This window comes from Heterocephalus glaber, unplaced genomic scaffold, assembly GCF_053883595.1.
Source record: "Heterocephalus glaber isolate CG9 unplaced genomic scaffold, H.glaber_assembly_v1.0 deba00001687, whole genome shotgun sequence".
Lineage (NCBI taxonomy): Eukaryota > Metazoa > Chordata > Mammalia > Rodentia > Bathyergidae > Heterocephalus > Heterocephalus glaber.
The window spans coordinates 13,194,969-13,222,165 of record NW_028258412.1 but is presented as its reverse complement, the minus strand read 5'-3'; the positions used below and the strand labels follow the sequence as shown (position 1 = coordinate 13,222,165).

The following is a 27,197-nucleotide window of genomic DNA, read 5'->3' as shown; positions in this document are numbered from 1 at the left end:
ACCGTTTTCAAATAATTTATTAGGAATTTAAAACTGAAAATAAAGCCTGGAAAAAGAGGTTACAGATGTGGAGAGAAGAGACACCGGAGGGTGGTAACTTGCTGGCTTCAAAACACCATGTAACATCTTTAAAAAAAACAAAACAAAACTTCTCCAAACAAATGAGAAAACAGAATTCTAGGGCCCTAAGTCCATGGATGGGCCCAGGGATGGGAGCGTCCAGTGATGGGAAGAAGAGGGAAGCTAAGTCTCTCAGGACTCAGCACAAATGTGTAGAAAATTAAAAATAAAAACCAATAAAATGCAGCTTCTCTTTTATTAGGAAACATTTAAAAAAAAGAAAAAAGAAAAAAACACAAACAGCCGCGCTTCTCAGTAACAAAGATTATTGCTTTGTGTTCTCAGGGCTAATAGGTTAAGCACCTCACACAATTAACTCTCCAAAGGGTGGTTTGAAGGGGTGAAGGGAGCTTAGGCCCCCAGCCTCAGACCTGGGGGAGAAGGACAGGAATGGGGAGGACAGTGAGTGGGCCTCAGCCCTGCCCACGCCAGCCAGGTCATGCTCCATATTCAGACCCTGAGCCTCTCTTTTTCCTTTGAAGGAGGGCTCTGGATTAAGGGGCTGCCAAGGGGCTCTGGCCACCGGGCCATCCTGGTGGGAAACTTCAGTGAGAGAATGTGGGGGTTCCCTGAGAAGCCCTTTGCTTTCCCCTGGCGTCTGCTCCTTACCAAAGTGCCCCTCCATGCCCACTCGTAAGGGGTGAGGGTTGGGGGCTCAGAGCAGAAAACCATGAAGGTCCAACCTAGGCAGGGGGCAGGGGAGACCTTTGGAGAGCTAATTCCTTTCCAGCAGTGGCTCTGGGAAAGCCCTTCTCTTCCCTCGACCCTCACCCCCACATTGGGTTTTCCAGTTGAGCAGGCCTGAGGCCTTGACCCAGAGGGCCTGAGAGAGTGGGCCTGCTGTGGCCAGAGCCGAGGCCTGCAAGCTTACAGTAATGGTGTCTGAGGAGGGGACAAAAACGGGATGAGGAGACCTTTACCTTGTGGGCGAGGCGATGCCCCCACCCCCAAGGGGTCTTAGAGAGGGGTGGGGGCTTCACCTCACAGTATTTACATATGATACAGGACGGGATGTTCCAGGGGCTCGGCCTGGCCTACCCGAAGCCCTGCCCTCCTCTCCAGGGCTGGAGGGAGGCAGCCAGGGGCCCACACCCACATAGATACTTTGTTCTCAGCTGGTGGGGGGCACCTGGCCCCTAGCCCCCTGCGGCCTGGGGCTTCACATTCACAAACCTAGAAATAGTTTAAAAAACGGTTTCTTAAAAAAAAAAAAAAGAAAAAAAAGGAAAGAGTAAAGGAAGGAATCTCAGAATAAAAAACAAGGGTTGGGGCTACGGCCTGTAGCAGGCTCCCTCCGCCCTCACTCTAGCTATGCACAAATACAAAAGCCTTCTGGGGGAGAGGGGGTCCTATAGGGGCGCGGCAGGGAGGAAGGGGTGTAGACCGAGAAGGGACATACAGGGAAGTGGGGGTCAACTGGCTAATCCAAAAATAAATAAAAGCGGGCAGGGAGGGGTTGGGGGAGCAGGGAGAAGGCAGAAAAAGGGGCGGTTAGTAAGGGAGCCAGACGATGTCAGGGCAGCAGGGCAGGGGCTGGGCCCAGGGAACAGAGGGACAGGCAGTAGCATCCAAGCTGCTTGGGGAGAGGGGGTGCAGGCTGCGGCTGAGGTGTCCCGCCCCCTCACTGGCTCACTCGTGGTCCTCAGTCAGCTGCAGGCTGGGGTGCTGGAAAGACAGTGGCAGGTTATGGGCCCTTCTGATCTCACCCCAGAACACACATACAGTCCCTAATCTCCTTCTAGAAGAGCTTTGTTTAGACTTTGCACATTCTGTGCCTTGTTTGGATGGTGCTTTCCCCACATTTTTAATCTATCCATTCATCCACCTACCTACCCACCTATCTATCCATCCATTCATTTATTGAGGTGGGGTGTTGCTAAATTCCCCAGACTGGCCTCCAACTTTCAATCCTCCTGCCTCAGTCTCCTGAGAAGGTGGGATTACAGGTGTGTGCTCCAGTGGCCTGCTATGTCCTAGATTTTGGTGTTTTTTGTTTTGTTTTGTGTTTTTTTGGTACCAGGAATCAAACTCGGGTCCTTGCACTTGCAAGGCAAGCGATGGAACCACTGAGTTAAATCCCCAGCCCGTTTTTTTTTTTTTTGGTACCAGGGATTGAACTTGGGACCTTGCACTTGCAAGGTAGGCGGTGGAACCACTGAGCTAAATCCCCAGCCCCCTATGTCATAGATTTTGAATGGTTGGATTTCTTCAAATGTCATTCTCAGGGACACATTCTCTGAACCTCTTTTCAAAACTAGCCCCCTACACACTATTTGGAATGATCTCATTTGCATGCTTCGCTTTATCTGGAGAATGAGAAAGGGCCCTGTCGCACTTGTTCATGAATCTCTGTCCAGAACAGGGCTTGATAAATATCTGAATGAATGAGGGAATGAACAAAACACTCCCGCCTCTCATGGAGTCTGTCACCTGCACAGGCACCCTGACAACCATGCACTAAGTCCCATGTGTCAGGAGCATCCGGTTTTCATAGCGGTGTAACATTCTACTCTATGCATTTACTCCAGTTTATCTAACCACTCTCTTTTTGATGGTCATTTCTGCTACTGGTAGCTTTTAAAATAAATGCCTAGGGCCAGGGATTTAGCTCAGTGGTTCCACTGCCTGCTTTGCAACCGGAAGGACCCGAGTTTGATCCCTGGTACCAAAAAAATAAAGCCTAGGATAAATAAATAAATAAATAAATAAATGCCTGTGGCTGGGGGTTTAGCTCAGTGGTGCCTCGTCTGCCTTGCAAGCTCAAAGTTCTGAGTTTGATTCCCAGTACCAAATAAATATAAAATAAAAATTAAAAAAATAAAATAAATGCCTAGAAGTGGAATTACTGAGTCAAAGAACATGAATATTTGAAATCTGGGTAAGTGTTGCTAGACTGTCCCTCAGAAAATATGAGCTAATTAGTTTCCCTTACAACTTCATAAATGCTTGGTGTTATCAATTGTAAAAAAATCTTTGTCGCCGGGGATTTAGCTCAGTGATTCTGGCGTCAGCCTCGCAAGCTGAGGACCCAAGTTCGATCCCCGGTACCAAAAAAAAAAAAAAACCAAACAACAACAAAAAATCTTTGTCATGCTGATAGGTAGGATATGATCCCTGATTGTTGTTTTAATTATTATTTTAAAATGTAGCAGGTTATCCTGGCAAGATGCCATACGCCTATAATCCCAGCCCTCAGGAGGCTGAGGCAGGAGAATCACAAGTTTGAGCCTAGCCTGGGCTACATATCAAGGCCAGTCTAGGATATATGGTGAGACCCTGTCTCAAAAAACAAAAAACAAAAAACAAAAAAACAAAAAAAGTAGCAGGTTGAGCAGGTTTTGGTGTTTACTGAACACTGCTGGTATTAAGATCTACCTCCCCCACTGGGCTGTGGGTTCTGTGAGTGGAGGGATGAAACCTGTGTTCCAGAAGGGGTCACCCAGGATCAACCTCCCCAGTGCCATTACCACCCCCTTCAGCCCCTCTTCTCACCTCCTGCCACCTGTCCCCTGCTTCAGTGGTACCCATTGGTGAAGGCTGTGGCAATCAAGGGACCCTGGAAAGAAAAGAATTAGACTCCTAGAATCCTAGGGACAAGTACAGAAAGCTCCAGGGCTCCCTCTTTCTCCTGCAGGCCATCTGAGGAGACGCCCAGACCCTTCTCTATCCTGCCCATGTTATTGCTACTGCAGACCAGTTAAAAGATTACCCAAGGCAGGGCCTGGTTAAAACCAGGGCACCCTTGCGTGGGAATCTAAGCTCCATGCAGGTAGAGATGGTGTGTGTGTCCCATCAGTACGACATCCCAGAGCTCAGCCAAGGCCAAAAAATAGGTGATGATTAAACACCCACTATGAGAGTGCTAACCCTTACTGTTACCCCTCATTCATCATTCCTTGTCTCCACCCCCCAACCTTCTGCCCAAGAAGACAGAAAACACTTCCTCCTCCAACTTTGGGGTCCCCTGTGGTGGGGGGTGAGGTGGAGGCTGCTAGGCCTGGCCACTCACCCCAAGACTGTGGCCAAATCCGGTGCTGGGGGCGGGGCTGGCGGCACTGATGTAACTGCTGACCCCTGAGTCCTGGTTGGCTGCCCCATAGAGCTCAGCCATCGGGCCAGGGCTGGTGGTCCCCAGGAAGCCCCCTGTGCGGCTGGGAGTCGAACCTGGAGGGGGAGCCATCGTCCAGGGGTGAGAGCCTGGTAACCCAGAAAGAAGACAGTGATAGCCCCGGTGCCCTTGTTCTCCACAGCACCCCCTCCAACCTCTTCCACCCGCCTGACGTTGACCCTCACACCCCAGCACATTGTGTGGTCTACCTCCAGAGGTCTCAAAGTCCGTCTTCTACCATCATCACCCCGTGTCTGACCACCCAGCAGTCTCCCCTCTTTTTTGTTTTCTTCCTTTTTCTTTCTATTTCCTTCCTCCCTCTCTCTCCTTCCCTCTCCCTTTTTTCCTTTCTTGTTCTTTTTTTTCCAGTCTCCTCTCTTGAGCCCCTGCAAACCGTTCTCCACCTTTCAGCCAAGTACATTTTCTAAACCCAACCAATGTCACTCTGTAGCTTGAAAATCTGTGATCCTCCACTATCAACTCCTGAACTCTGTGCTGAATGGTCTCCAGGCCTTTGCACATGCTGTTTCTTCAGTTAGAAACACTTTTCTTTCTCCTTCTTTACCCTCCCTCCTGGAAGCCTTTCCTGGACTTCCTAGAGGCCCCAGCTGGGAGCTCCTGGGGTACCTGATTCCCCTCAGAGCAGCAGCAACTTCATCCTTCAGTACTATGGCCTTTTAAATCATGATGCTTCCACAGCCTGTAAACTTTGAGATCCTGTTAGGGTCACTCCTGGCTGGCTCGCCAGTAATGGCATGATACCCAGCAGAGTGGGTGCTCAGTTAATACTTGAGTGAGTGAATGAATCCCTCTGCCAAAGGGTAGAAGTAGCCACCTCTTCTGCTCTCTGGACTTCTTTTCTCCCTGCATTCCCTTCCCAGAACATCTCACCTGTCCCTCGGACTACAGCTGCTGCCGCCGCCGCCGCTGCCATTGGTCCATAAGCAGTGAGAGGAATGGCTGAAAGGAAAGGTTTAGGCATTTCAGCATGGCCAGAGGGAGGTGGGAAGGTGATGAAGGAGGCCTCTGCTTTCTGGAGAGAGCCTCTGTAATGTGAGCCCATCTCAGAGGGATCAGTGCAGTCCCAGAGTCAAGGCAGAAAGAGCTAGTGTGGGCCACCGTCCTGTCCCTTGACCTGATGGGTGGGGAAAAAAAGTAGGAGAGGGGTCAGTTTCCCAGTGAGCAGCTTGCCCTATGTCTCCCCATGACCCAAAGGAAAAACTTGAATAACTCAACGCTCATAGAAGGTGGCCCTATGCTACTGTGGGTGTCGCTGGCCACAGCTGCCCTTTCTCCACAGTGCCCTGGGCAGAAAAAGGGTTACTGGAGGTTATGGCCCTCTTCCCACCCAGTGACTGACTGGCACAGGGTACAGAAAGCCAGGCCTGTTGCCTCAAGGTGGGGCCAACTCTGCAATTCAGGCTCCAGAGCTCCCTGTGGGGTAAGGCAGAGGGCAGGACTCTACTTGGGGCCACAGCTTGGCCGTGCTCCTTCTGCTGTGTGTTCTATGTCCCTCACTCCCTTTCTCCCAAGAGTGACCTCAGGGCCTCCCGGATCACCCACTCTGGAATGATCCTCCCCACTCCCTTAGACACAGGGGTCCTGTTCTTCTTTTGTTGGTTTTCTACCTCTGCTCCCTCTCCACAACACCCAGTACTTTGCTCTGTACACAGCAGGTGCTTAATAAATGTGCACTGAAGGAATAGAGGGCTTAGATGAGCACCTCTACTGTTCTGCTGCAGCATCCCCAAGGGGCTCTAACCCTTGAGTGCAGCGAGGTCTTCAGGACACCAGGTTCCCCCATCCCAAGACGTGCTCCTTGGGGCTATCTGGGTGACCCTGGACCTGAGCTGGAACTAGATCCAGGACTAAGGACTAGAGTCCTTCCCAGGGGCTTCATACAGCTGGCTCCTTCTCATATCACCTCCTCTGAGTAGCCTTCCTTGACCACCGTCCCTGAGGGTATCTCTTGCTGCAATCCTAACACCTCACCACAGCTTTGTGCTTTATCTTCCTTGTGGAACCTCTTGCCCTCTGGAAATATTTCATTTACTTGTTCCCTCCTATTTCCCTCCTCTAGAATATCAGCTCCTGGAAGGTAGGGGCTTTGACTCATTCCCTATTGTGTCACCAAGTGCCTGACCCAGCATTGGCACAATAAATATGTACCAAATGCACAGAGGAAACACCTGAGTCTTTTCTCCAAGGAGAGAGAAAATTCACACCTTGGAACCTGAGGAATTGCTGATCCCAGAACTTATTTCCTCTTCTATCAAGATATCTGGGGCCAGGGATTTAGCTCAGTGGTTTCGCCGCCTGCTGCGAAAGGACCCGAGTTCGATCCCCGGTACCAAAAAAGAAAAAGATAACTGTAGAGAGGAAATCTGTTGGCTCAGTTCTGCAGGAGCAGGGGCTGAGTGCTCCAGCCGTAAAGAATGACTTATGTATATGAGAAGTATTTGTTCCCTTTAGTCTGGCTCTGTTCTGTCCGTGCCGCCCCCAGAACTTGGCAGTATGTGCTTCACACAGTAGGTCCTCAACACACAGCAGAAAGACCCATGTTCTTGGAAAAGTCACCATCACCAGGATTCTCCTCCCTCTCCTTCCTTCCCCCCATGTTTCTCTTCCCCCTCCTCCACTTCGGGGGAACCCTGAGTGGCCCTTGGAAGGAAGATCTCATCTAAAGCAGCATCCATGCTCACATCCTCCACACACGGCCAGGTTTGGGGGAGCGTGGGGTGGGGTGGGGAAGCAGGTTGGACAGGGAAACCCTTGTGTGCACGCAGCCCCCCACTTGGTCTTGGCCCAGCTCTGCAACTGGGCTGGCTCGTTCAAGCAAAGGCTCCAACCAGAGAAATGGCCCACGGTGGCCAAGCACCTTCATCGCCCTTTCCCAGAAGGCACAAACAGGCAGCCCTAGGGCCAGCTTTGGCCCTTGGGTGTGTTTCATTTGGGCTGCAAGTGTTCTGATCATTTGGACTTTGTTGCCAATATTTAAAAATAATTGAAGAGTTTATGTGAAGGCAAAAGCGGGGTTCCTGGCTTCTCTGGAAAAATGAGATCTGAGAGTGCTGGGTCTGCATCCCCACCTGGTGAGGGTGGGCTGGCACCGAGTGCAGGCATGTCCACTGCTGGGCTCAAAGCCCTCCACTGTCCGCTGGCCCACTGTGCACGGAGCTGGAGACCCTGGCCTGTTCACCACTGGATCCCAGAGCCTCTGTGGTGCCTGGCACATGGGAGGTGCTAGATAAATATTTGCCAAATGGATGAATAGTGACTGCCTCCATCTGTTTGGCTTGGCTCTAAACCCCACTCTCGAGGGCCATGTTGGTATAAAGACCGGCCAATGCCCAGGCACAGTCTGTGGAGGAGTAAAGGGTCCTGCTAGCTGTCCCCAGGAAGGTCCCTGGACCCTTGTCTTTCTCCCCATGTGGCCTATGAGATGTACAAAATCCGAGCGACTGACCTGTAAGCTCGGGGAGGACTGGGGCGCTCGGGAGAGGGGTCCGCTCTACACGGAATTCTAAAATGAAACGTAAAACAGCTTAGGAAGAAGTAGGGGAGGCCCTCAGGCATGGCCTAGGGAGGACAAATGTACCCACAAGGACACTAGGTGAGGGGACAGGCCATGCACAAGAGCCAAGAGCTGAGGATGGGGAGAGAGGGTCTTCAGTAGGCAGAGGAGGTGAAGGAGACACAGACAGGAGAAACAGAGAAAGAACAGGCAGAGTTGCCACCTCTACCATGGGCATGGGGAGATGCTGGAGCCATAATTCTGGGTGCTTCTTAAAAGGTGTAGGATGAAGCCAGACATGGTGCAGCACACTTGTGATGCCTGCTACTCCAGAGGCTGAGGCAGGAGGAATGCAAGTTTGAGGCCAGCCTAGGCAACTTAGGAGACCCTATCTAAAAATAAAATTCGAAACGGCTGAAAGTGTAGCTCAGTGGTACAGCACTTGCCTAGCATGCACAAGGGCCTGGATTCAATCCCTAGTACCATAAAATAAAACAGAATAGGTTTAGGATTACACGCCCCAGCGTGTTCTCTCTTTCTTCTTTAGGTGGGAAGGGAAGAGATGAGGAGGCAGTTTGACTAAAATCAACGGCCTTAGAATGGGTCAGATTCAGGCCTACGTTCAATTCCTGGCACCACCACTTTCTAGTGAAATGATTGTAGAAAGTCATTTTTCCTCTCCAATCCTGGATCCTCATCTATAAAATAGGGATATTCATCCCTCCCATGAGACTTTTGGGAGGAGGACTAAACAACAAAATATATTCAGAAGATTCCCAGTTAAACAGCCCACAGGGCAGACAATGTGAACCTTCAAGTAAATAAGACTAAAAATGGGCTGGGCCAGAACTCAGTGATAGAGCATTTGCTTAGCAAGCATGAGGCCCTGGGTTCCACCCCAGCGCCATATAAATAAATACATATGTATACAAATAAGTGTCTTGTAAAAGTGGTATTTCAAAGAAAACATCAAATAGTTACCACGGGACAATCCAGGACTTTGTTGGGTTTCCAGACACTTATATAAGGTTTAATCTTATTTTTATGTTGAATTATAATAAAGGTGGTGGTCAGAATGCTTTTTGGCTATTTTTCAGTTTTCAGGATCTCAAAAGGGCTTGTGTGGCCTTGACAAGGTTCATCGTGGCACCTGGTCATGGTCTATGTGTCTGTGAAGGCACAGTCCACACTGAGGTTTGGAGAGGTCCTCTGGCTGCAAGCCCAGTGACCCTCTGGTGGAAGTGGCAACTCTGTGGTCAGGTGGAAAGAAAGGAAAGGCAGGAGGCAGGTGTAGAACAGCCTGGGAGAGAACGGCGCCATGCAGGGCCACACTGCGAGCCCCTGCCCCAGCTTCTAGGGATGGGAGGGGGCCCTCCTTCCTCAGACATGCCCTTCCTTCTGAGCCTGCAGTAGGCAGACCCCCAGCCATGCACCCGACACCGCCCTGAGGAGTCAGCCTGCCTGGGAGCCGGGGGGCATGCTGGCTGCAGAGGGACACCGTGCAGGACTCACCGGGGAACTGGTAGGTGTAGCCAGGGGCAAGGCCTGTGTAACTCCGGCTGGCATAGGTCGTAGCTTGGAAACCTGGATAACCTGAGGGGGACAAACAAGGCAGCGTCAGATGCCTTATCCATAGCTCGGACCCTTCGGGGTGGGGAAGCATCCGAGTCACTCCCTCTCTCCTCCTGCACCCAGCATCCAGAGAAATCCTGTCACCCTTCCCAAATTCCTTCTGCATCTCAAGCCCTGTGCTAAACACAGTGTACACCTTCTTATCTCATTAAACCTTAAAACCAAATAGTACCTAGCAGGTAGGTAATATTAGGAGCTTCACTTTACAGACAAGAAAACTGAGGCTCAGAGAGGCAACACTTACTGGCTGAGCATAATTCAAATCCTTAACCAAAGCCCTTTGTGCACTGGCTCCTATTTCCTTCTTTTCCTCATCCTCTACATACCCTCCACTCCTGCTCTAGCCACACTGACTTTCTTGTAGTTTCTTGCCAAACTCATTCCTACCCCAGGGCCCTTGCACATGCTGCTGCCTCTGCCTGGACACTCATCCCCAGATGACTACAGTCAGTCCTTACTGTGTAACTCTCACAGAGGTTTTCCCACAGCAGCCCTCCTTTCCAGTGGTTACAATCTCTAGTATGTCAGCCTGCCTTTTCCCTTTCATATCACTGATAATCATTGTCTGAATTTATGATTGCTTCAAGCGCTAATTTTTTGTCTTCCCCAGAGAAAAACTCTACAGCATAACTGAGATTCAAATTCAGGTCTGGCTGGCTCTAAGGCTCTTAAAATTAGAAATTTTTGTTAGGCATCTGATGCATGACTGCAATCCCAGCACTCAGGAAACTGAGGCAGGAGAGTTATTGTGAGTTCAAGGCTAGCCTGAAGTACAAAGTGAGACCCCATCTCAAAAAACCAAAAAAAAAAAAAATCTTTTCTTTTAAAATGAGTATGAAGCCAGCTCATGAATCACTTAAAAAACAAACAAAATCTTTCTCAATGTGCCAGACTGAAGGAAGCTAAAGAGAAAGGACAACTAAATGCAATACTGACTCTAGCCCAGATTTTGTTCTTGGTATCAAAAATGCTGTTGGAACTAGGCATGGTGGCATATGCCTGCAATCCCAGCTACGAAAGAGGCTGAGGCAAGAGGACTGTGGTTTGTTTTGTTGTGTCTTTTGAGACAAAGTCTCACTAGGTAGCCCAGGCTGGCCTCGAATTGGCAGTGATCCTCCTGCCTCAGCCCTTTGAGTGCTCCAATTATAGGCTTGTGTCACCAGGGTGAGGATTGTAATTTTGATGCCAACCTGTCCTACAATAAAAGAAAAAAAGGGCTGCAGATGTAGCTTAGCCCCAGAGCTTGCCAAGAATGTACGAGGCCCTGGGTTCAATCCCCAGCATGAAAAAAAAAAAGCATTATTGGATCAATTGATAAAATTAGAAAATATTTTATCAATAGAAAATTGATAAATATACATGAAAAGAATACCCATAATCTTAGGGATTAAAGGTAAAAGCCCATGATATATATATTATATATATATTATATATATATATATAATTTATTCTCACTAGGTGTGGTGGTGCACACCTGTAATCCCAGCACTCAAGGGGCTGAGGCAGAAGGGTCACCATGAGTTTGAGGCCAGCCTGGGCTACAGAGTGAGCCTGCACTACATAATGAAGCTCTATCTCAAAAAAATCAAACAAAAATAATAATAACAACAACAATATAGTTTAAGGACTCAGGGAAAAATCCCACATGTGTGTATGTATATACATATATATACACATTTATATATAGAATGAAAATAAAATATTAACATGGGCTGGGGATTTAGCTCCGTGGCACCGTACCTGCCTCACAAGTGCAAGGTTCTGAGTTTGATCCCCAGTGTGTGGGGGGTGGTGGTGGGAATGTTAACAGGTGAATCTGATAAAGGGGTATATGGATGTTCTTTCATGTTATTCTATTTTTGCTACTCTTGAGAATTTGGAATTACTTTCAAATTAAAGAAAAGAAAGCCTCATGAGACTGCAGCTCATGTAACATGCTCTCCTTTCTCCCTCTCCTGGGAGCCCAGTCCTGAGCCTCTAAGCCCCAGCATGTCCAACCCATGGCCCACAGACAGCCTGTGTCCCTGGGCAAGAGCATGAACTTTTAAAATAAGATTCAATTTTTACAACAACAAATGTTGGTGAGGGTGCAGGGAAAAAGGGAGCCTTCCACATTGTTGGTGGGAATGTAACTTGGTACAAGCACTGTGGGAATCAGTAAGGCAATTCCTCAAAAAAAGTAAACCTAGAAATCCCACTTGACCCAGCCACCCCAGAGACTCTTCTCAGTATCTTCCTGAAAGAGTTGAAGACATTATGTTACAGTGATCCATGCGCCCCCATGTTAACAGCAGCACAACTCATAATCATTACATCTTGGAAGCAGCCTGTATGTCCATAAACAGATGAATGGATAAAGAAAGTGTGGTATTTATACACAATGGAGTACTACTCTACCATAAGTAAGGATACATTTGAGTCATCTGTAGGAAAATAGATGCACATTGAGACCATAATGTTAAGTTAAATAAATTAGACACACAAGCTTAAATATTACATAAATTCTCCCATATAAGAGACTCAAAGTACAAATACTTTAACGAATAAAAGATAGAAATAGGAAACAGAGATAGACCTTGTGCAAATGGGAAGGGGATCTAGAGATAGAGGGAGGGGGAAGGAAGGGAGAGGAAGTGGAATAAAAAGAATTAAGACATGTTAAGTCCATGGACTTACTTCCTACAATGAGTGTGAACATTTTGTACTGCAAGCACGTACTAATACAAAATAAATAGATATAAAATACAAAAAATGAAATTATTTGTGTTTGTTTTTGAGACAGGGTCTTGCTATATAGTCCACGCTGGCCTTGAACTCACTATGTAGCTGAGGGTGGCCTTGAACTTGTGGCGATCCTCCTGCCTCAGCCTCCCAAGTGCTAGGATTACAAGTGTGCATCACCCTGCCTGGCTCCAAAAAATAAAATTATTATGTGATTTTTAGTAATAGTTTTCACAACTTGACTTTGTGGTGCTCAGGTGCAGACAGCGTAGGCAACAACAAGATACGAGGTACATATAGCGGGGTACAGTGCAGCACTAACTCCACTCCCTGTGGCCACCACACACAGCCAGTTGAATCAAAACCCATGTGTATCAGACATTACATGTGCTTGCTTGACTTGGAAAGTAAAATGCAGCAATTACTAATAATAGCATTTCAATCTACCTATGCATTTATTGCTTTAAGCAACATGTAAGCTTTCTTATTTAATTATTGAACTTGGGCTTGTTGGGTTATTTGGCTTTAATTTTTTTTCTTTTTTCCTTTTTTGCTACCAGGATGTTTTAATGTTATAATAAAACACAAAAAAGGAAGTTTTGGGCCAGGGTTTAGCTCAGTGGCACTGCACCTGCCTTGCAAGCACAAGGTCCTGGGTTTGATCCCTGGTACAAAAAAAAAAAACAGGAAGTTTGGTTACTTAAATACATAAGCTATGTTATATTTATGTTCCAAGACAATTCCTCCTCACTCAGTGTGGTTCAGGCAAGCCAAAAGCTCAGGCCCCTATGCTCTAGCTCAAGCCACGCCCCCTCCTCTGAAGTCCCAGAGTCCCTTTCTGCACACCCCTCCCTCCCCACTGGCAAAAGACCCCTTGTACTGTTCTCCCTCTATGTACACATCTTGTCTCTGCATGGAGACTATGCACTTCCAGGGCACCGAATTCAAACTGATTGTCCTCAGTCTTGGGCCCAAAGTATGGCTGACTCCAGCTCAACTTTCAAATCTCAATGAAACCTTCACCTCCCACAAGGAGCCTCCCAGCCCCTAGTCTCCAGCTGCTCCATGCTAACAATGCCCACTCACTCCTGCCCCACACTTGAAGGAGTCCCATGGGGGGAGGTCCTGCCCCTCCAAAGCTGCTCTGTAAAAATTAGTTGAATGAGTAAGAAGAGGCAGGCTTCTTTTTGTCTTTCCAAAAGTCTATTGGCCTTTGCAAATGCTGTTCCCTCTGGAATATTTTTCCCTTCCTTTCCCTCTTGCCCTCCTATGAATGGCTCCTACTCGACCTACAGACTCAGCATAAATGTTACTTATTTTCTGGCTCTTCCATATGTAGGTCAAATTCCCCATGACCATGCTCCCTTGGTATCCTATACTCCATCCTAAATCTATTTTTATTTGTCTTCCCTGAAAGACCATAAACCTCAGAAAGTCATTGTTGAAATTCCTGGCATAGTGCCTGGCACATGTAGTTGCTCAATATCTATTTACTGGATGGATGGATCGATGGATGGATGATCGGACAGAGGACCAATTAACATGGAACAGCTGAACCTTCTGGCTACCACAAGGGGGCAGCACTCCACAACGCAAAACGCTCTACCTTGGACCGCACTGCCAGACCTGACAGAGAAGCCTAGCTTCCAATCCACCCCAATGACTCAGACAGGAAAGCAGACCACAGAGGCGATGCCACACCCATGCCGGCCCTGTGCCCCAGGAGCAGTTCGGGGCAGGAAGAAGCTGCAGGTGCACGCCCAGCACATACCCAGCATGCCGATGCCCAGCATGAAGGCATCCATTCCGTAGGGCACGACTCGAGACCTCCCCCGGGCTGAGCCTGTTGGGGACATCACCTCCTTTGGCTGAGCTTTCTTACATTCCACCTGCAACGAGACCGGGTGGTCAGTCTTTCCTACCGCTAGGGTCATGCCTCTTCTGTTCCCTGCCAGGGCTTTATTAATTTCACCTTTAGCATTTATGGAACACGCACTAAGTGTACTACATTATCTCAAAGGCTTTGTGTGCTGCAGTTCATTGAATGTTTATACCAGGCCTACGATACAGGTGCTATTGTGACCCCCATTTTATAGATGCAGAAACTGAGGCTCAGAAAGGACCCAATTAACCAGTATATGCCTACAATGTGGCGGGGGGGGGGGGCAGGAGAACTAGCTCTGCCTCACTCACTGTGAGGTCCCCCTGCCTGCTCTGGAAACCCAGAGTTTCCCCAGGCGCTCAGCCTGGAACCACAGGCTCTCTCTGCACCTCTTCCTCCCCTCAGTCCCAGCTCACCATTTTGTTGTTGATTTCATGGAAATGGATTTCACACACTTTCTCCACGATGTCTTCACTTTCAAATGTGACAAACCCGAACCCTGGACATTGGAACAAGGGCAAGGGGAGGGTCAAAACCAGGGCTCATGGTCAACACCCAGCTCCCGGCCATCCCGATACCACAGCTCCTCTCTTGCGGGCAAGTGTCTGAGAGTTAATGAGAGGCTCTGCCCACAGCCTAGCAGCCTCCCAACTACCAGCTGAGACAGGGTTTCAAGTCCCAAATTACAGATGAGCAAACCAAGGCTCAGCAAAGTGAAGTAGCTTGCCCAAGGTCACACAGCAGGTTAGAAAGTGGCACAACCACCATGAGAATATAATTGCCCCTTAGAATTAGAGAGGGATTGGTCTCAGGACCACCCACAGATACCAAAATCCATGCCACACCCAATTTCCTTATAGAAAAATCCCATCATCCATGTACAGAAACTATGCCCATTCTCCTGTGTACTTCAAACCATCTCTAGATGACTCTCAGTACCTATTACAATCTAAATGCTATGTAAATAGTTGTTATACTGTATGGTTCAGGGAAAAAGGACAAGAAAAAAAGTTTGCACGGATTTAGTACAGGCCCAGTTATTTTTTTCTCAAATATTTTTTAAACTGTGGCCGACTGAATCTGAAAATGCAGATTCCGCGGATATGGAGGACTGACTACATTTTTTTTTTTTTTTTGGTACCAGGAATGGAACTCGGGTCCTTGCGCTTGTGCAGCAGGCGGTGGAAACTGCTGAGCTAAATCCCCGGGCCAAAACTGACTACATTTAACACTCCTTTTCTCTCCCTCTGATGCTTTCCCAAGAGGACAGAGAAGACGCCCTCAAACATTCACTTCAACTTACGCAAAGGTGTACACATCCAAACATACCTTTGTGCACAAACGCATAGCACACAGGCACACACAGGCAGATCCACACCACCTGGGTTCCCATCTCACACACAGAGACCCTGACACACCACACATGCACACATATCCAGACACAGGGACTCTCATCCACACACACACACCACACCTGACATGACCCACTCTCAAAGAAGACTCAAAGGCCCAAAGCCCTGGAGTGACTGGAGAAACAGCCCCCTCCGCCCTCCTGAGCCTGTCCCAGGGGTTGGAACAGGATTTCTCTGAAGGCAAGGTCCTCGGGGAACAAACAACTAGGCAGGGCACACAGTGTGGCCCAGATGCACACAGGGTTAGGGCCAAGGCAGCTGGGGACTAGGCTCGCCAGGGTGGGTGGGGGGCAGTGGCAGGGCAGACTGCCCGGGGCTACGAAGTCAGCCTGACCCTGGGGCAGCCTGGCCTGAGCTCCAGTTACCAGGGACATAGGTAAGCCTGGGCTGATGCAGACAGTGGCCAGGGAGGGGTGGAGGGCGCTGAGGGTGGGGAGGCTGTCCTTCGCTGCCCCTCTCGGGTGTCTGCAATTCGGCAAGTTTCTAGCACAGGAAATGGTGGGACAAAAGCCTTCTGTAAGGCCAGGCCCGGGAGAGGATGCAGATCCTCAGGGATAGGATGTCAGGAGGCAAGATGAAAGGGCAGCTGTGACCTGCGGCCCCCTGGCTGACCACAGGCCCCCAGCCCAGCTTGGGAAGGGGGAGGGGGGAGCACTCACCTCGGTGCCGGTTGGTGGTTTTGTCGAACATCAGCATGGCATCATCCACCTGAAACACAGCCTGCCATAGAGGACCCACCAGACATGGGGGGCTCCCATGACCCGATCTCCTGTCCACTCTAGGCTTCATCTTAAACTTGCTCCCTGCTCAGGGGACAACTTTCCAGCTGCAACCCTACTAGACATCATGGCACCCTCTAGTCAACTACCAGATTCCCGATGGAGTACGCTGCATTTATTAAGCTCCAAGTACATGCCTGACACTTTGTCCCCAGCATCCTAAAGTTTCCTGCAGGGGAAGATCCCCATTGCATATATAAGGAAATGGACTGGGAGAGATGAAGTTGTCTGCTCAAGGTCAAACAGCAACTCCTGGACCAAGCTAGGGAGGAGGAGGCACTGAATGGGTGCTAGAGAAGGAAATACAGGAGCAAGATTATGAGATGGGGAGGCAAAAGCCTCTCCTTTTTGCAAAAGGCCAGGCGGACAGGACAGCAGCCAGACTCTCCTGGTACAGATCTTTTCTCTAATTGAGGTTTCCTTTAGCTAGAGGCTGTAATTAAAGCAAGTAGAGTTCAGTGCCTGGGCTGCTTGCCTCCCACTGACTGGGGGAGGGGAGGGGACTGTGAAGGGGGGAGGGTCTGCGTTTCCTACATTCTCTTGAACCCCAGTCATTTCTTTGCTACTCCCCCCAGCCAACGTGTGAGACACATGGACCGGCACAGTCCATCCCACCTCCTTCCCCTTGTCTGCATCTGGTCCCTCTTTGCCCTCCTAGCTAGCTAGGTCTGATTCACTCTTGGTAGAAATCAGGGCCTCTGATCCTTCCCATCACATCTCACTTCAACCCCTGAGCCTTCCCCAAGTGGCCAGAAATCCTAAGGGTAAGAGGGAAAACTTTCCTCTGGCCATGGGGCACAGCCTGCCCCCAACTTTCTCTGCCTTTCTTCTGCCTTGTAAGGGCCTCTTCTGCCTCATTAGAGTACAAAGTGCAGGCCTGGAATGAGGGTGGTCCTCCAGCTCCCCTTCGGCATCAAGCTACACCAGGACTCTGACTTCCCCTGAGGGGGCCAAGAGCCCAATGGACCAAGAGGCAGGGGTTCCCTGGAGAATCTCAGAGGGAAATGCCATCTCTCTTCCCAAAGGGCTTCCTGCCTCAGGACCCGGCAGCAGGGTGCCACCCTCATGCCCAATCCTATGGCCCCATTCCCAATTCCAAATCAGCTGACACGTCCATACTAGACAGACACTTCAGGCCTGGCACCTTTTCCTCACCCTTCACTTAAGCAATGGAAGACAGAAACCCCGACAGAAGGGTTTTGAGTTGGAACCCTGGGTCCTAGACTTTTTGGTAGGGTAAGCTTTGGTTCCTCATCTGTGACATGGGCACAACAGTGACTGTCTCACAGGGAGGAGTTAGATGAGATAGTGCACGTGATGCTCTTAAAGTAATAACAGCTGTTATTATTATATCTTTCTCACAGAGGGGCTGGCCAACAGTCACATGGTGGGTGGTGGCAAAGCAGGAGAGAGCATCCAACACCACCAGCTTGAAGGTTTCCTGAGCCAGGGCAGCCATTGTCAGCCATGACCAAGATCCCCATTCTATTGAGCACCTTGACTAAGGCTCATTAATTACTTTTTGAATGGATGAATGAATGAACAGAAGAACCAGCCACACCTTCCTCTAATCCTACAGCTTTGAGTTCTTGCCTGACCCACAAATCCACAGTCCTTCCGGCCTCCTTCCATCCAACCTTCCCAATCCAATATCCCTGGTGCCCCACACCCTTCAACCTGTGCCTTGGCTGGACAGAACCCCCAGTGGGGCCAGTGGGGTTGAGGCCAGGGCAGGAGCAAGGCAAGTAGCTGGGGGTCCAGGGTACCCCCACCCGGTGTCCCCTCCTGGGGCCAGCTGAGGGGAGGAAGACTCCCGGCCCAGTGTCCTTAATAGGCTTTGGTCTCCATGGGAACCCGGGGGCAGGGGGACTTGGGCGGGGGGAGGGGAGGCGACCAGGGCCTGCTGACCAGTGGGAGCCGCCAAGTTCGGCGGCCGCTAAGCCTGAGTGGCAGCCATGGCGGCTGACCATTGTTCCCCCCTCCGTGGCGGCCCCTCGATCCGGGCGGGGGGCTCCCCGCCGCGGGGCCCTTGGCATTCCCGGCTGTCCCCCTCGCTCCCTGGCAGCCTATTCTCCGGCTCCCCCTGGCCTCCCCGGGCCGGTTTCACATGCCAACGCCGATTTAGGCCCGAACAAAAGACGCGGCCGCTGACGGCTTCTCCTGGGGCCCGGTTGCCATGGCAACGCCGGCCCCGGGGGCAGGCGGCCTCCAATCACAGCTGCTGGATCAGATTAGTGCGAGCTCTAATGCTCGGCGCTCAGACACAAAGACACCCCGCCGGAGCCGAGCCGGGCCTGCTGCTTCCCAGGAGCGCCCTTCCCTCTGGGGCCCAGGCCTGGCCTGCCCTGCGTCCTGGACCTAAGTCCCCATCGAGGCGCCCGAGCTGAGGCCTCCACCACCACCACTCCCTTCCCTCACGTCAGCATCCTAGACCAGACCAGGGGATCCCCAATGAGCCACAGCTCTCAGTCCATTTCCCACGCCACATCCAGCGTGGCCTACTGGGCAACTCGAAATCCCTTGATGGAAAAGTGGAGACCCAGCCTCAAGCCTATCTCACCTAAAAGAAAGACCAGGGTCCCATGTTCCAATCAAAGCTGCCCTCCTTCACCCGGCACTTCACACTGGACCTTTCTTTCCGTCTCCTCTGGGGACCGTGAAGTTCATCCTGCTCACCTTTCTGGGGATACCTTATTGTCTGATGTCACCACACTTCCTATTCATAGCCTACCTCTTCACAGGCTCAGAAAAACTCTGTGCACCTCAGAGCTGCAAGCCAATACTCTGGGCCAGATTAGAATTTGGGGTGCTTTCTTCACTTCCCCCCAATACCTAGGGGATCAACAGCTTCCCCAGCTCCTGCCCCAAGCTCCCCACCTGTGCAAGCAGGGTACTGAGTGCAGTGGGGAGTCACATTTATGGCCTCCTTATCATCCTCACCAGGAAGGAGTGGGAAAGGTGCAACTGCCCGAAGCCTGGACAGGTGCAAACTCCCAGGAGGCCAAGGGGTGACTGGATTGAGCTGGCTACAGGAGCACCGCCTCCCTTGAGAAATGAAGATAAGAAGGAGAAAAATAAAAGGGAAGGGCAACAACAGGGATGCTACTGTGTGGCTTCCTCTCCTTGGGGATGTCCAGAGTCTGAGGCCCACGGATGGAACGGTGGGTTGGCCCGGCCTCACCTACAGAAGGACCCTGCCCCCCCACTCCTTTTATAGGACTTAGGGTGACCTGACCAATCCCCACTTGCTACTGACGCATTCCACAGCACTTTCACAGCCCCAGCAAGCACCCCCATTCAACACCCACCTTCCCGAACTGCTCAAAATATTGCTTCACATCCTCCACCGTGGTGTTCACCGACAGTCCCCCAACAAAGATCTTCTTCGTTCGAGTCACCATCTGTTAGGGGAGGGAATGAGAAAGTGGGCATCTGAGTCCTGTGGCCTATAGCCACCAGCAGGGGCTCGAGGCCCCCTGCCAGGATGCCAGCTGACAAGCTCCCTGTGGCCCCAGTCTCTCAGAAGGCACCCCCAAGCTTTCCCCTGGGCTCCCACCTCTAGGCCTGCCATAGGCAGCTGTGTACCCCACAACCTGGCTGGCATGAGTATGCCTCCCTCCCCTGGGCTCTGTGTCTGGAAGATGGCTTCCCAAAGGACTCATATGGGGAAGGGGGCAGGTCAGTGATCCAGGCCCTCAGCCTAGCTCGAAGGCCCCATCAGCCCTCCTAGGAGACACCAGAGCCATGCCAGGGTCTCCCTGAACTTAACACCGACATTTTCCTCAACCTCTTCCGAACCCAACCTCTGGCAGCCCTGTGGCCCCAGCCCTGTTTTAGGAGGAACACATGGTCCTAATTACCCCAGGAGCGCATGGCTAATCCGCGGCAATTCCCAGCCCCATCCTAACACTAAAGCACCTTCTGTCACCAAACTGCTTAATGGAATTAACCCAATTCCAACCATGTGCTCCCTGGTGCGGCTTCCTTCGAATACCTGCTCCATAATTGCTTTCAGGCCCTCTGCTGGACCCCTTCCAGAGATGCCCCTTTCCTGTCTCCTGAAACTGTTCCTCTCCCTTTGCCCTGGCAGGCGCTGGGGTCCTTGCTGGAACTCACTGCTCAGAATCTTAAAGCACCTCAGTTCCCACCAACCCCCCTTCAAAGGGGAAATGACTCTCCTGGAAAGGGATCTAGTCCTAGAACACAGGACAAGTTAGCAAACTCAGGAGTCCTGACTCCCTGTACTGTAATTAGCCTTTCTTCCTCTCCTCTATGGTCCATGGCTTAAACTTTAAGATCTGGCTAGTTGCCATGAGGCCTGGAATTGAATCTGAGACCCCTATCCTGAACCAGAAGTTTTTTGGTGTTTGTTTATTTGTTTGTTTTAGGAAACAGGGTCTCACTATGTAGTGCAGGCTGGTCTCAAACTCTCAATCCTCCTGCCTCAGCCTCCTGAATGCTGGGATCACAGGCATGCATCACCACGGCTGGGAACAAATTTTGAGTGCTATATTGCTCTACCACTCAGAAACCCATTTTCTGCACACACTGTCTCTCTCCCCAGAACACCAGAGAAAGGGAATCCTTGAAAGAGCAGCCATAAGATAGGTAAATTGAAAGACAACAGATGACAGACCCCATGGTCCCTCCCCCTCTGCAAGGCCAACACACCTCACACCAGGGTAGGAGGGTGACTAGGGGGTCAGAGGTAAGCTCCCTGGTCCAACTCTAGCTCAGCTTCAGTGGGCAAGCCTGCGCTGTTTGACCCCTCAGGGCTCCACGCACAGAGGCTGTGATCTATGAGGTCAGAATTAGTCTCAGGGTCCAAACTGTACTGTTTTCAAATACAGGACAATGAATATCCCCTGAGAGATTCCCCTTCCTCCCCACACATGCAGCCCCCTCTCCAGTATACCCCAGAGCACAGATGGAAAGATGCTTAGCGTCTTCATTCCACAGAGCAAGATCCATCCCTCCCATCCCAGGCCATTCCAGAACAACTCCAAAGAGAAGTTCCAGAAGAGAATGCTGGGAAAATCACTGCCCAGAGTGGCCTGCAAGAAAACAGCTCTTCCTGGCCACAGGTGTGACTTACCTTAGGCTGTGCTCTCCGAGGAAAGGCCACCTTGGGGTCAATCTGAAAGAGAAAGGAAAGTCAGAGGGAGTTTAGGCTAGGACATTTCAAGTTGTGACCACACAGCCTTTGTCCTGAGGACCTCTCTCTCATCCCAGGACACAGGTGATAAAAACCACAACAGCCTCAGGTGGGAAAGCACAGTGGTTATGCGAGCTGCTGGGTTTAAATCCCACTTGTGCTGCTTCCCAGCTACAAGACCTTGGACAAGTTACTTAGCTTCTCTTAGCCTCAGGGTAAACTCACCTACAGAATGAACAAATAATAACACCCACCTCCAAAGGGTCATCCGCAAATTATGTGAGATAATGCATACAAAGCATTTGGCATGGTGTCTGGCTCACAGCAAGAACCAAAAACGTTAGGCAGGTCTTATTTCTTCAAGTACCAGGTATACTGAGGGCCATCCTTGCTTAACTGACTTCACACAGATACCTGTCTAAAGGAAGGCATGCAATTCTGACTTTGGAAGCCTTCCAAATGGAAATACTCTTTGCCTAGAAAAGGCCACAGGATGAGAGCTCATAACCATGGGACTAGACTGACTCAGTTGTTTCCCAATCCCTCCAGCGTCTAATAGCCTTCCCAAGGCTGTGAACAAACAGCTCCTGATATGCAGCTCGGTTCAGGATGAGGCAGGCTACAGTCTTTGATGATGTAAAAGGGCAAGGGACTTGGACTTAGAAACTTTGGGCTGCTTGCCAAGCCTGTGATCTTGGTAACTTGCTTGCCCCTCTGAGCCTCAGTTCCCTCATCCACAAAGTGGGGACAATCACACCCCCTCTTCCCAAGGGCAGCTGTGGGGAGTCAAATGAGATAACATGGGTGAAAGCGGTCCTTTGTGAACTGGTCTTCACTGCACAAACAAAGGTGCTATTACCAGGAGGCCACCTTTGCCCTTGGCTGTGAACAACCAGAAGGGAAAAATCAAGATGCACCCGGGTGCTCTAGCCATGCTGATGAACAGCAAGAGATAGAGCGTGACCAACACAGGGCCTATGAGGCTGGATCGTGCCAGAGTTTCTTGCCGCCCACATGGGTGGACATCATTTAGAAGTTCACCAGCCAATCACAGAGAAGATCTATCTTTTCCTAAAGTTCCTCCTGTTCAAAATCCAGCCTGGTTCTGGGGAAATGGCTTTGGCTTCCCTCTTCCTGAGTGGCATAGACCAGGACTCAGCCTTCTGTAGGCCCCCTGCTGAAATCTGCCCACAGAGATGGATCTCCAAAATGCACATGGGGACAACTCCCTGTTTCTTGCAAAGGCCTACTGGGCTCTAAGGAAAGGCAAAATTGCCCACTGTCCCCATCTGATTTCATACCTCTACAGACATTTACACTCTATTTCTCCAGAAGCAGCCTCCCCAGCCACCAACACACCTCAAACAGTCCCCTTGCACAGATCCCGATGGGGAGATGGTACTTAAGTCATGCCAACCCCCAGACCCACTCACAGCCGATCCCTGACATCCCCCACCCTCCACTCTGACTCACAGCTGGCAACATAAATAAAACCCAACAAGTAAATAAAAGGTGAAAGTCTGAACCCAAAATAGACTCCCCACAGTAAACCTCCCTCTCACCACCTTCCCCAGCCCAGAGATACCAAACACAAAGCCCTTGCCCTTGGTGAGCCCTGGTCTCTGAGGATACCCATCTCACTGTCCTTCCTCCCTCTTCTCTCTTCACCCTATCAATCTTCCACTCCTCAAGCCCCCAGCCCCAGCCCCTAAATCTCAGCTTCCTGAGTGCCGCAGAAGCCATCAGTGCATTCTGAGGACAGGGGATGGTAGGGGAACAGGCAGTTCGATGGCAGATAATCACCAAAAACAATAGGCCACTGTCTCTCCTTTCCCAGCCTGGGTCACTCAGGCAGCGCCAAGAAGATCCTTTCAGACCCAGCAAAGTCGAGGCCTGGCCTCGTTTGCTCATTACTGGGAGAGCCAGAGTGGGAGCCACTGGGCAGAGATAACAGGAGCTGGGGACAGGCGGTAATTTAACAAATTCTTGGGCACAACCAGCCATTGTTGCAGGTAAACAGGAGCCAGTGCCTGACCCAAGCAGGGAGGCCCAGGGCTAGGGGAGAGTGGGGGAGTGTGGAGAGAGGAGATCTCGCTGTCCCCAGACGCCCTTGCCACACAGACACCCCATCTCTAAGTAAGCCCTCCTCTGATTTTCTCCTTTTCCCTCTCCCCTTGAGCTGGCCTCTGCCAGCGCCCCCTGCAGGGTCCAAGACACTGGGGAGCAGTGGGACAGAGCAAAATGTTCCAGGAGTTTGAACGCCAAGCAAGCAGCCTCTTCCTCAGATCTAGTCTTCAGAAGCTTTTTTTTCCCCCCAAGCAAGCTAGCTCCCTTCTCATAAATCTCCTGCATGGGCAAAGCAGGTCCGTGTCTTCTACACAAAGCAAGAAGCTCATTGACCAAAGCAGGGGAGGAGGGAGAAGGAGGGAGGGAGACTCAGTCAGTGATGCCTTGCCATTGGTCTGGAATAGAAGGGGGTGTCATGGAGTCAAATACTAGTTACAGTTTGGAGAAGCCACCGGCTGGGTCAATATAGCCCTGACTCACCCAGTTTGGGCAAGGGAAGCGACCCAGCCCCACCTCAAGCTGTGAAGCACCAAGATTAGTACTTAGCGGGAAGGGGTGGTAGCTGCATCTTCCTTCACCAATACTGGAAGAAGGGGATGTAGCATCTCATCCCAGGCAGGGGATTCTCCTCCCTCTGTCCCCAACTCTAGTGATAAAGTTTCAGAGCATGGCAGCCCTCTTAATCAGAGAACACCCTCTTTCCTCAAGGATCCCTGTCCAACTGTGCCCCTGGGGAGAGTCCTGACCCTCTCCTCCCACAGCCTCCCTTTCCCAAAGGACCCCTGAAACCCCGAGGGCCACTCACTGTTTTGGAGTCGAGCTCGTGCCGCGATTGCGCCAGCACTTTATCCACCCCCGCCTGGTCCATGAAAGTGACGAAGCCGAAACCCCTGCGCGGCGTAGTGAGGGAAAGGCAGATGGTTACAAGGCAGTGAGTGGCAATGGTGGAGGGGGGCGAGCTGGGAGCAGGAGGAGCGGGTGAGGGGCTCACCTGGATCTCTTCGTCAGGGGGTCCCGCATCACCAGACACTCCTTCACCTCCCCGAACTGGCCGAAGTATTCGCGCAGCCCTTCTGTAACCACACACCCGCCTTCGGACCAGTCCGGGCCCTGCGCCCTTCCCCCCTCCCTGGTCCTTTGCCCCGGGTGACCTCGGCGCAGCCCGGCCACCCCCGCGCCAAGCTGCCCGCGCGCTCCCCGCGGCCGGCCCACCCTACACCCCCCCCCCCCGCTCTCTCCGGCTCCCATGGAGCCTCCTGGCGACCACCCGGGGCCCGGGAAGCCAAGGCCGAGCTGGGCTGGAGGGGGTACGGCTTCGGCCGGGTTCCCGCCGCTCCGAGAGCCGCCTCACAAAAGTTTGAGCCGCAGGTGCGAGCGGAGTTGGCGCAGCCGCTGGCGGGTCCCGGGGGCCCAGCCCCCCCCTCGATGCCCCCTGAACCCCTCAACTGCTCCCCTTCACCCGCTGGGCCGTACGCGCTCTCGGATCGCCCTGCGCTCTCGGGTCCCCGGGCGGGGCGCGAAAGAGGGCACGAGGGCGCCCGGGGTCAGCAGGGCGCAGGGCCGGGCCGGGGTGCCCGGGGCCGGGGGACCGGTGGGGGGGTCCGGGGCGCTCTGCGGGGCCGGCGGGCGCTCCGGGGCTGGCTCACCCTGCGTAGTCTGCCAACTGAGTCCCCCGATGAACATCTTGCTGTGGGAGGAGAGACACAAAGGGCCCGCGTGAGCGCCGGGCGCCAGGGCGCAGGGGGCGCGGGCCCGGGCCCCGGGGAGGCCCGGCCCGACCCGGATCGGCCATGTTGGCGGGGCTGGGGCGGGCGCGGGCCGGGCAGGCCGGGCTGGGCCGGGCCGGGTCGTACCAGGGGTCGTGCGGCGAGTCCGGGGAGGCGAGGCCGGGCTGGGGCGCGTCAGTCTCCATCGGGAGCCGCGGGCGGCGCGGGGAGCGGAGCGGCGGCGGCGGCGGCGCTCGGCGCGGGGCAGATGAGGAGCGCGGCGAAGGGGGCCGGACGGACAGGCCATGCTGCCCCCTCCCCCGACCCCGCTCGGGCGGGCGGGCGGGCGGGGACGGCCGAGGGGAGGGCCCGCCGGGGGCCGACCTGCCGGCTCCTCCCCCCGCCGCCCTGCGCGCATAAAGCTCCGCGCTTGCCCGCGCGCCTGCGGAGGCGGCGGCACCGGACCCCCCTCCCGCCCGGCTCCCGGGCCCCGGGGGCGAGAGAGACCCCGAATCCCGGAGCGGGCCGGGACCTGGGCGCGGCCGCACCCCCACCCACACCGGCTCGGGGGCCGGGCCGCGGGAACGCCCTCCCGGAATGAAGCGCTTCCCGGTGCCTTCAAGGTAGCTCGGGTCCGATCGGGAACCCCCTAGTCCTCCCTCTCAGGTCCCCGCTATCCAGAATTTAAAAGACACCCCCCCCAATATCCCTGGGTCGGGGAGGCGATATCCCTAGTACCCCCCCAATCCCGTTCCTACTGGTGAGAATTCCTTATTCCCCCTGTCGGAGCTAGAAGACGCCCTTGGAGCCCCCAATTTCTTCTGAACCTAATTTAGAGTGCTTGCTCAGGGGCCCTCTGTCCACTCCCAAGATCCCATATCCAAACTGGGGAACCCTTTCAGCGCGCCCCGAATGGGGAGCTTCCATAGCACCCCAATAGGAACCAAGTCAGTTTCTCTCATCCCTCCTCGGCCCTTACTGTCGAGTGAGAATCACCCCCAGCCTCCTCAATCCCTTCTCCCCCCACTTTTATCCCCTGTGGTCGGTTGGGAACCACCCCTCACCCCGCGCCCCAAGCCTGTGTTCCCAGTTAACCCCCTACCCCCACCACCATGTGAGAAGTCTCCCTGCTTCGCTCGACCCCATTCAGACTCCTTTCTGGATTCCCGGAACCCAATTCCAGTCGCTCACCGCCGGCTTCGGGGGAGAAGTCAATGCTCTTAGAGCTTCCCGTTTCCAATTTAGGACCCCGATGTCTCAGCTGTGCCCCTACCCCTTCGAATGACCCCCCTCTTTTGCAGTGTTCTAGCTCCACCCAATCCGATTGGAAGAACCTGAGCTACCGAACCCCTTGCCTTTGACATTACTTCCCTCCGTCTGTCCGCCTCTTTTTAAGACTGCTCCCCAGGAAGGCGAACCCCTTCCTCCCCATGCCCATCCCTCAGTCTCTGGGATCCCCGAGTATTTCACCCAAGCCACCTCACCCGCCCCCCCAAAACTCCTTCCCCAGCCTAGGAGCAACTGAGAAAGTCCCTACTAGCTCGATGTTGGAGGTGGAGGCCACTCTCCTTACAGCTCCCTCCACATCCAAACCTAAGGACCCCTCGCTTCCCTGACTAAACAGCCCAGAGAGGATCAAAGCAGCTGCCATCCACCCCATCCCTATCCCTGCCGGAGGGTCTCAGGGCCACACAAGCCCCTCCCTCCCATCTCACCTCCCACTCCTCCCCCTCCCTTAAATTCACTCAGTGTAACCCAATGACAACCCTTGGTGACAAGCCTTTTGCTGCCCACCTTCGCATGCATCTTGTAGTCAACTACCTTTCATTAACGCGTGCCCCAGTTCTGGACATCCTAACCCTGCCCCCAGAAGGTTACCCACCCCCCTTCTCTTAGGACATTTTCCCCCACCCCCACCCCACCCAACCACCATACATTTAAGAAAGTGAGAGACTCACTTTAATGGTTTCCTTGGGGACCTTCTGGGAATGCTCAGCAGGTATATCCTGCCACCGTGTGCGCCTTACACCACAAACAAGCTTGCTTTTTCCCGTTTGTATCCTACTCTGTCACACAGTTTCTCAGCATCCGCCGGATTGGA

The 27,197-nt window shown here is 52.3% G+C and overlaps 1 protein-coding gene and 1 long non-coding RNA gene across 9 annotated transcripts in view; one reads left to right on the top strand and one right to left on the bottom strand.

Moving 5' to 3' along the window:
• On the bottom strand, positions 1 to 25,426 carry Msi1 (musashi RNA binding protein 1). 7 transcript variants are annotated; one of them, XM_004843670.3, is made up of 15 exons: positions 25,244 to 25,424; positions 25,037 to 25,077; positions 24,382 to 24,463; positions 24,196 to 24,280; positions 21,264 to 21,305; positions 19,477 to 19,569; positions 16,049 to 16,097; positions 14,394 to 14,476; positions 13,867 to 13,984; positions 9,255 to 9,335; positions 7,695 to 7,751; positions 5,120 to 5,188; positions 4,130 to 4,284; positions 3,613 to 3,676; positions 1 to 1,785 (listed from the first exon to the last, which is right to left on the bottom strand). In XM_004843670.3, exons 1-14 carry the CDS (start codon positions 25,300 to 25,302, stop codon positions 3,635 to 3,637), a joined length of 1,056 nt encoding a protein of 351 aa, XP_004843727.1. In that variant the 5' UTR covers positions 25,303 to 25,424; the 3' UTR covers positions 1 to 1,785; positions 3,613 to 3,634. The 7 variants fall into 7 exon arrangements, with proteins under 7 accessions (XP_004843727.1, XP_004843726.1, XP_004843729.1 ...); XM_004843669.3 differs by having other exon boundaries at positions 4,130 to 4,317; positions 25,244 to 25,423; XM_004843672.3 differs by lacking the exon at positions 7,695 to 7,751 and having other exon boundaries at positions 25,244 to 25,426.
• A 130-nt stretch (positions 25,427 to 25,556) lies between these two features.
• Positions 25,557 to 27,197, top strand: part of LOC106009276 (uncharacterized) — a 57,649-nt gene continuing 56,008 nt past the window's right edge. For both annotated transcript variants that reach the window (XR_015446240.1, XR_015446239.1), the window contains exon 1: positions 25,557 to 25,719. This is a non-coding gene — a long non-coding RNA (uncharacterized LOC106009276). The remainder of the gene's footprint in view (positions 25,720 to 27,197) is intronic.

Bases quoted from the DNA above. Each gene is read 5' to 3' on its own strand.
- Msi1 (XM_004843669.3), bottom strand. From the start codon at position 25,302: ATGGAGACTGACGCGCCCCAGCCCGGCCTCGCCTCCCCGGACTCGCCG. The intron at 19,570-21,263 runs GTAAGTCACACC...CTCCCCTAACAG, and splicing joins CTCGGAGAGCACAGCCTAAG to ATGGTGACTCGAACGAAGAA. The intron at 4,318-5,119 runs GTGAGATGTTCT...CTGGGTTACCAG, and splicing joins AGCTGTAGTCCGAGGGACAG to GCTCTCACCCCTGGACGATG.